Source organism: Triticum dicoccoides, chromosome 5B, assembly GCF_002162155.2.
Source record: "Triticum dicoccoides isolate Atlit2015 ecotype Zavitan chromosome 5B, WEW_v2.0, whole genome shotgun sequence".
Lineage (NCBI taxonomy): Eukaryota > Viridiplantae > Streptophyta > Magnoliopsida > Poales > Poaceae > Triticum > Triticum dicoccoides.
This window is the reverse complement of record NC_041389.1, coordinates 56,519,155-56,527,449: the sequence shown is the minus strand read 5'-3', so window position 1 is coordinate 56,527,449 and position 8,295 is coordinate 56,519,155. Positions and strand designations below refer to the sequence as shown.

General features: G+C 45.0%; 1 protein-coding gene across 2 annotated transcripts; it reads right to left on the bottom strand.

Annotated features, from left to right (window-relative positions):
* Positions 1 to 2,735: 2,735 nt before the first annotated feature.
* LOC119307342 (nuclear transcription factor Y subunit A-7-like) lies at positions 2,736 to 8,048 on the bottom strand. 2 transcript variants are annotated; one of them, XM_037583421.1, is made up of 6 exons: positions 7,843 to 8,048; positions 7,194 to 7,361; positions 5,699 to 5,853; positions 4,516 to 4,590; positions 4,142 to 4,306; positions 2,736 to 3,336 (listed from the first exon to the last, which is right to left on the bottom strand). In XM_037583421.1, the coding sequence occupies exons 2-6, from the start codon at positions 7,219 to 7,221 to the stop codon at positions 3,124 to 3,126; spliced, it is 636 nt and encodes a 211-aa protein (XP_037439318.1). In that variant the 5' UTR covers positions 7,222 to 7,361; positions 7,843 to 8,048; the 3' UTR covers positions 2,736 to 3,123. The 2 variants fall into 2 exon arrangements, with proteins under 2 accessions (XP_037439318.1, XP_037439319.1); XM_037583422.1 differs by having other exon boundaries at positions 4,516 to 4,587; positions 7,843 to 8,045.
* Between the last annotated feature and the right edge of the window lie 247 nt (positions 8,049 to 8,295).

Below are 8,295 nucleotides of genomic sequence, written 5' to 3'. Positions count from 1 at the left end.
CTTTCTTTCCATCTCCTCCATGGGTGACAAGTGAGAGTGCTGGCCACCCATCTCCCTTCCCTTCACTCCCAAGCTTGTCATTGTCTTTTTCACATTCAAAAAAGAGAGGGAGAGGAGCGTGTGTTTTAGAGAGAGAGAGAGAAAGAGTTTTAGAGAGGGGGCACAAAAGCACAATACTTTTCTGAGAGGGAGAGCGTGTGTTCTAGAGAGAGAGAGAGAGAGAAAGAGTTTTAGAGAGGGGGCACAAAAGCACAACACTTTTCTGCATTCTTGAGGGCATGCTTATGCTTGTTCTCTTTTCTTTTCTCTCCTAGGGTTGACATGCACAACATGCCATTGCATATTTTGTGCTTTTTTCATGACACATTCTTGCAAGATTGTCTCTCTCTCTCTCTCTCCTCTTCATGGTTGGGGACAATCATACATGCTCTTCTGATCGCCGGTGCCAGACATACTGGTATGTCATGTCGCTTTTGTGCATATGCTTTTGGTTTGCAATGGGGCCATCAAAAGGGGGCATGGAGCCAGCCATCCTATCTAGGAGGGCCAAAGCCGCCCACAAGAACACCAGAGGAATGCAAGGGTTGACATGACTTGTGTGAGATGTGTCTGTACTTATTACTCGATTAGCTACCACACATCAATGAGAGCTAGCCTGTCTAGTGACTTAATCTGCATTAGTGCATTGTGATTAACTGTAAGCTGCCTGGTGTCATCCTTGACAAGTAGTAGATCATCATGGGTAGTTGGTAGTGTGCCTGTTGGAACTGTAGTAGGTGCAAACGCAGTGAAAGAACATGGCAACCATGAATGTGTATGTGTGTGTGTGTTTGAGAGAGTGGAACTTTACTGTGGTGTGTGTGATGCATGTTGCAAGAAAACAACAAGAATAGAAACCACATAGCAGAACAATTAATGGGTCATGATGGATACTGGGAGAGGGTGTGAGGTCAATGGGCCAGAAGCTGAAGGCCAGCTCTCTGTCTGCCTTGCACCAATGTGCTGAGGCTGTGTGTGTGCTGTGTGTGTGCACCCCTGCTTGCCTTGTCTCCCCTGCCATTGCCATCATAAGGGCTCATGTCACTTTTCCCATGCCTAGCCCTGCCCCCATGCCCCCCCTCTTGCTCTCTCTCCTCACTCCCTTCCAAACATTCCTAGAGAGAGGGAGAGAGATCTAGAGGGAGATGCATGGCATGGTGGCATGGTGTGGTGTGGCGCAGTGCAGTGCAACGCCCTTTGAGGAGGGATGGGGCCTGGTTTTGTAGTGCAAGCAAAGCATGTCAAGAATCCCTTTCACTGTTCATCAGGGAGCTCATGCATGCTGTTATTTATTCTTTTTCTTCTCTTCTCTTCCAGTGGTGTTATCTTCTTCCTTTTGGAGAGGGTTCATACAGTGTTATCTTGTTTCAGCGAGGCACTGGCAAGACTCACCACTGTTCCATGAGAAATCAGCAATTTAAAAGATCATATCTTGATTCAGTGAGACACCTGCAAGTAACTGCACACCCTTGGACATTTTCCAGCGCAAAAAAAAAAGCATGATAAAGTGAGCTCATGCATGCATGTACAATGATGAATTGGGCACCCAAATTAAGCATGTTTTCTAAATCTTAAAAGATGAATCTAGTACTAGTTAACAAGCCATACAAGTAGTATAATGTATGCATAATATTGGCATGTTGCATGGGGCTCATGATTAAAGATTTGACCTGAAGATTTTATGGTTAGACTAAATGCATGCGGGGGCGCATGATTAGTGTCGGGACACGCAGTACTTACATGGGACTAGACTATGCATTTTCATATGAGCATGTTTAATCAGGATATAAATAGGAATCCTATGTGTGAGGTTCCTTTGCTCTCTTAGTAGTAGTATACGTATATAAGTAGCTTGTGGGCTAAGGGAGAAGTACGGTGACGTGGCAGCCCGTGTCTGGCCATTGGTGAGCACCTGACATAATAACAGAGTGCCGCCTAAGCTAATCACCTGGGCCATTGCAACTGATTGAGTGTCACGCAGATGCAGATGCAGATGCAGGCATGTTCCAGTTCAGATGGCGACCTAATTAGACCACATCTGCATGCCTGTTACCAAGGACAGAGAGGTCATAATTTTGTTACTAACACTGTCCATTACATACTTCTTAATTTACAGCATGGTCATTTCTCCCCTCGAGAGAAAAAATATTTTTACCGTCTCATCCGCATCGCCAAGACAGTGACGTTGGAGCATGGAGATGCTCTTTGCTTCTCTTCTTTTCTGCTTCTTTTTTGCAAGCAAAAAAGGCGTCGTGTGCTCGTGCAAGAAAGGATGTACCCCAACTGTAGTATATGCCTCAGTCAGTGTTCTCGAGAAAGCCTCTATATTCTTCTTGGTAACAGTAACTGTTAACTTCCATCTTATCGAGGGGAAAAAAGCCATGATTCAAATGTTCATGTGATGACAGTATGATTGCAATGTCCATGAGGGGGGGAAAGGAAAGTAAGATTCAAAAGTGTGGTTGCTAATTCAGGCCTGACTGACCTTCTCTACCAGGGTCCAAATGTGTTCAGGGCAGTCGTCTCTGATAATCATCAGGCAACTGAACTCAATGGACAAGATATATACCAGAGAGAGACGCAAACATCTTATCGCGAGGCTCCGAATCATGCAGGGAAACAACATCCAACCAAAACATGAGAGCATCATTTGCAGCGGATGCAATCAAGGCCAAAGAAAGCTGCAGGCCAAGCCATTATGTATACCCAGATTTTATTTTCTGCACCGCGAATGAGGATGCAGCACAGCTAAGAGACCAAATCCACACCAAAGGAAACAATGTAGCACTAATTATACTTCTTTTATAAGCTACAAAAGCCTCCTGACCGAACCCGCGGCTAACCCCGGAACACAAAAACCACAAAAAAAAAAAACTAGTCATTGTACAGAATGTAGAAACCAAACCAGCAAACACGGACCAATATGCTGCAAAAAAAATCTGTCGATAAGTCTACCACTACTATAGAGCAGAGCGGATATATCCTATGGCACCCGCCGGCGCGACTCTCTCTCGCTCACTAGCATATATATACTGTACAAAACTGTTGGCATGGATCGTCGCGTCCGGCGGACCTTCTAGCATCTCATTCATGGTTCCCCGACTTATCGGCCGAAGTTGCGCCTTTGGGAGATTGGGAGGATTGGCCACTGCTGCGGGGTGCAGCGCCATTCTGCTTGTCTTTGGAGCTGGAATCAGAATGCTCTTCATTGTCGTCTGACTTTGCGTTAAGAAACCGGCCTCCGGCTCCCCTGGCCCTTTTCAAGGCATGTTGATGCCTTGACTCATGGAGATATGGCTGCACAATGTAGGCACATGTCAGTTATTGTCATTACAAGATCCAGAAAGGGGATACCAACAAGCACAAACTTGACAGCCACAAGAATGAACATTAGCATAATCGTCCCACATGCTACCCAAGAATAAGAATTGCAAGCAAATTGGCACTGGAAACATCAGTATATGGTTCATGCAAGTCCTAGATGAGCTTTTGCAGATAATGCCAACACCAGTCTCTGTGTCGAGGTTCAAAACTGAGAGCAACTAACGAATTCAATTCTCTCCAGCTTAGCAACTTCCCAGGTGGACTGAAATTTATGGGTTGCCTTCTACGACATTCCTACTAACAAATTCAATTCTCTCCAGCTTAGCAACTTCCCAGGTGAAAACTGAAATTTATGGGTTGCCTTTTACTACATTCCTACTAACAAATTCAATTCTCTCCAGCTTAGCAACTTCCCAGATGAACAAAGGAGCGCAAATCCACCTTCTTCCATATCAGAAATTGTCAATGTGTAGCAACTTGCTTCTATTCCCAAATCCTTACTATTTTTATGTTGCCATTGATAACTTGGTGTATTGAAATACAGATATAGCAGAAGAATGAAATGATGTTCACCCTAATAAGATAGTAAAACGTGGTGCAGATCGATCTTCACAGTGGAGGTAGGGTATGTAGAATGGAGAATTCACTTGATTATTTGCCCTATTGTTGTGCACTTGTGCTTCCGACCAACTCTTAACTATACTGAAGCTTCAGAAACAGAAACATCTAATCAAATTTCAAGTTATACAGTAACGTAAATACACTTATAGGCATTTACCTTGCGGCCCTTGATAAGCTTCCTTTCTGACTCTGCTTTAGCCCGAGATTGGCGCCGCCTTAATATGGCATTATATTGCTTTGCATTCACATACACAGGCTCTTCAATTGCATCAGTAGGCAACGGTATTGCGGCTGCATGCATTCCGACCATTGGTGGATGCATCTGAAGAACACACCAGTTTGATGAGCTGAACTAATTTGAATAGAGTAACAATAGTATAGCAAGGTCTACGATCATGCAAAGTTACTTCTCACTTGCTAAGGACCAGGACGGCTATGTGGGCATATTCAATGTAGGCCTAGACATACCAACCACAGGTATACTTGTGGCCTATACTACGGATATTGCTATACCATGTAGCAAGAGCTTACCATAGGTTGTCCACCGTAGGCCGCATAAAGGCTTCCATAGAATGGATCGACAGTTGGGTAAGCAATTTGACCCTGCTGAGCACAAGATGTGGGATTAGCCAACAAATTTCGCACAATAACTCCAGCATCATGCATGAAATACAATAAAAATCCATAACAAGAAAGCAATAGAAGAGGCAATAATCTGTCCAGGGAAGGCATGGGAATTTGCTCAGTTAGAACAAATGGCAGCGCTTTTTTAACACATTCAGTCTACATTTAAAAAAAATTAAGTTGCTTTAAGCATGACAAAGAAATCTTCTAAACCAAAATATTAAAGCTAGAAGCAGAGAGGAATATATTTGGATGCAGAAGAGGTAGCGAGAAATTGATGCAACCCATGTATGGAGTTTGCAACAGGCAAATAGTTTTATGTGATCAGTGAGCTGGCATGGGCAATCAGTATGACAAGGAAATGTGATATGCGAACTGTGGCAATGGATATAATCAACATTGCACGTCTAATTAACAATTTAACAAAAGTGTCTACCTTAAAAGGAACAAAATCTCATATATCACCTCAACGAGAAGGAAATGATGCAGTTTAACCTAACTACTGTTTCTAAAAAAAGTTTAACCTAACCATTTTTTACAAGTTTTGACCTCAATATCGTCTAATATTATTGGACGCTGATAAGTCCCAAACGTTCGGGATTTTCTCATGGCAAATCGAACGTTTTTTGTGGCAATTTATATGCGCAAGAGATGGCAAGTGTAGCTGGTGGCAGTTCCACCCTCAGTTTGTTTTTTCCAGGAAATTGCCGTGCTTGTCAACTGAACTTGCCATCCTTGCGTCAACTAAAGTTGCCATAAAAAACGTTCAATTTGCGATGGGCAAATCCCAAACGTTCGGGATTTATCATTTCCGATATTATTTATGTTAATTTAATGTGCTTCAACCAGGAAAAAATAATGCCTATCAATATAATGCAGAACAGGTAGTCAGGCAGAAGAATCCATACAGAACGACCAACCCATAGTGATCCTTATGGGTATCCATTACATTGCTCCAACTAATACTATGACCAATCCTCGATCTTTCTTTAAACGAGGGCTCAGTGGAAGACATTACAATCTGAGAAGTGTACAGGGGTGGTCGTACCAATCAATAAAGAAGAAAAATGGGAAGTTACAGGTTTCATACCATTGCATGGCAAGCTTCCTGGTGGCCATAGGGTGTGACATAATCTGTGGCAGGTGTTGCCACCATTGCCTGACTACCTATACTAGTAGCTGGGGCCTCTTCCTGGTTCCCTTGAGCAGCTTGCTTCTGCTGTTGCTCATCAGCTCTATGATCACCTGCACGAGAAATTGTTGCATAAAAATGAGACAGGCATAGTTGATTGGATCTCCTTGTATGTTTAATAAAAATGGAACAACTGGGAATTTATGGTGTAGGTATTATCAACATGTCAACATTTGGAATGTGGCAACTGATATGGATGCAAATACTGCAGAATAATACTCCAACAGATAAGGAATGAAATCCCAGTATGTCCAGTAATCTTACCAGCTATTAGACATGACAGCTGGTATACTACCGTGTAATGCTACACAATTCAGTGCTGGTACACAACTACAAATACAATATCCCAATTCCCACATACACCAAAGCTCCAATTCCATGAGCCAAGAGTTATAAAAAGCATCACAATTATGGTCAAAATTCCAATCGCACACTGCCCTACCTAGTAGCTACTACTGCTATGGTTCAAAATTGACATGGCAAAGAAGTGGGTGACAAAAGCTACAAAGCATGGACAAAACTGCCAAACTGCCGTCCTAATTCGGCGGGGCGCGACGATACGACCGGACACGCCGGGATAAGCATATCCCCCAGTATCCCTTGGTTTCCGAAATAAGAAAAGGGAAAAAACAAAGACACGGTTAGGATACGTATGGAATACGTTGGGGACACAGGAAGCCCAATAACAGCCTCGGCCCTGTACAAACCCTAGTTTGCAGGGTCGCACACACGCTCGCCACGGAAGGAACGCTGCTCGCAATCGAAAACGCCATCACCGCCGCTGCCCCCCGGATTCGACCGCCGCCGCCGCATGGACTCGATCTCCTGACGGCAACCACGCTCAACAAGCAGATAACCCCAGCAGCCTCTCCTCAACCTCTTCCTTTCTTTGCTTGATTTCTTGCTGTTGAGCTGCTGCTCACTTGCATGCTGGTGCCTGGGGCTGCTGTTTTGATTGTTGCTTGATGTTAGGGAGCAAGGCGTCTCAGAGCGCCACCGCCAGTAGCCAATCGTCCATGGGTGAGGGTGAAAGTTATACCTGCATCCTCTGCTGCATGTCTTCTCCAGTCTCTACTCTCTAATAGACTAATAGTAGCATTTGATGTATTTTGCAAGTTGCAATGGCATGGGTCTAGAGGATCAATTAATTCAATCGTTGAGCACTTGAAAAAGGAGACAACAAATGGAAATGGGACAGTATTCTGATCTCATCTCTGTTTCTCTCCTCTTTTCACTCTATATTACAGGGCATGTTTTAATTTTTTATATATATACTCGACATATCCCCGAATGGCGGCTTTTTCGAAAATGTCGTATCCCATGTCCCCGTATGCGTACCGCCATGTCCGTGTGTCCATATCCGTATGCGTGCTTTTTTAATACAGAAGCATACCTGAAACACCGTCGGCGACAGAAGTCATGGTTTGTTACTTTCCAAGGCGAAGCGCAACAAGTGTCAAGCTCGGAGAAAAGACACGGCGATCAAGACCCTCATTCCATGATGCAGTAGGAAAGCACGCCAATATCTTCTTCTCTGAGACCAAACTGCAAAGGCTTTGTCCTGAAACGGGAAACAGGAAAAAAAATTAAAGAAAACTGAGCTTCTGGCAAGACCCCACTACAGCTTATTTCTGTTTATTTATTCCCCACAAAATAAAAGTTTCTTTCTGTTTATGGCCACTGAAGCCACGGCAACAAGGCAGACCTATGTATACATACAGGAAGCCAATTGTGCGACACCGCATCAGTCAATTGAGATTTGAAAACCACTACTGCGAAGGTACTACTGCAAGGCTCGCGTCCGCGATCGATGCCCCACGCCATGACTGAGTTCCGCAGCCAGCAAAGAGCGCAATCAATCCACCGCAGACACATGGACAGGGGCGGGGGCAAGGGTTCAATCAGTTGAACCCCCAATTGTTCCCAAAACAAGCCGCTAACCACTACTCCGCCGCGCGGCAAGCGAATCCGCGACACGGATGATGGGGCGATGATATTTGGACGGCCGGAGCGGGGCTAGGGTTCGTCGCGGCGGCGCTTACCAGCAAGAGGGGTCGAGTTCGGGCCCGGACGGATCCCCGCCCCGCGGAGGACGGAGGCGGCGGCGGCGACGGCGACGGCGGGTGCGAGGGGGCGAGAGAATTCCTTCCCTGGCGCGCTTAGGTGGAGGGTGGAGGGTGGGCGTGTACGGCGGAGAGGGGTCGACGACGACGTCGCGAAAGAGAGGTGGAGAGAGGATAAGAGGGTATTCTCGGGTTTCTCAGGGGTGTTTTCGTATATGTATCGGCGAGTGGATGGACGGATGGAAACCAACGGAAGCTTCCGGGTGCTTGTTTGCAGCCATTGAACCGAACCTTCCCAAACTGACACCTGCTCGCTCAGTAAACCCTTTGGGTTTCTTAAGTGGTCATCAAGGTTTTTGTTTAATGGTTTCTTCAATAGCCTTATTTTCTTATTGCATATGGTGAGCTTTTTACTTTGAGACAGAAAAACAA

Bases quoted from the DNA above. Each gene is read 5' to 3' on its own strand.
- LOC119307342 (XM_037583421.1), bottom strand. From the start codon at position 7,221: ATGACTTCTGTCGCCGACGGTGTTTCAG. The intron at 4,307-4,515 runs GTAAGCTCTTGC...TGTGTTCTTCAG, and splicing joins CCTACGGTGGACAACCTATG to ATGCATCCACCAATGGTCGG. The intron at 3,337-4,141 runs GTAAATGCCTAT...TACATTGTGCAG, and splicing joins AGCTTATCAAGGGCCGCAAG to CCATATCTCCATGAGTCAAG.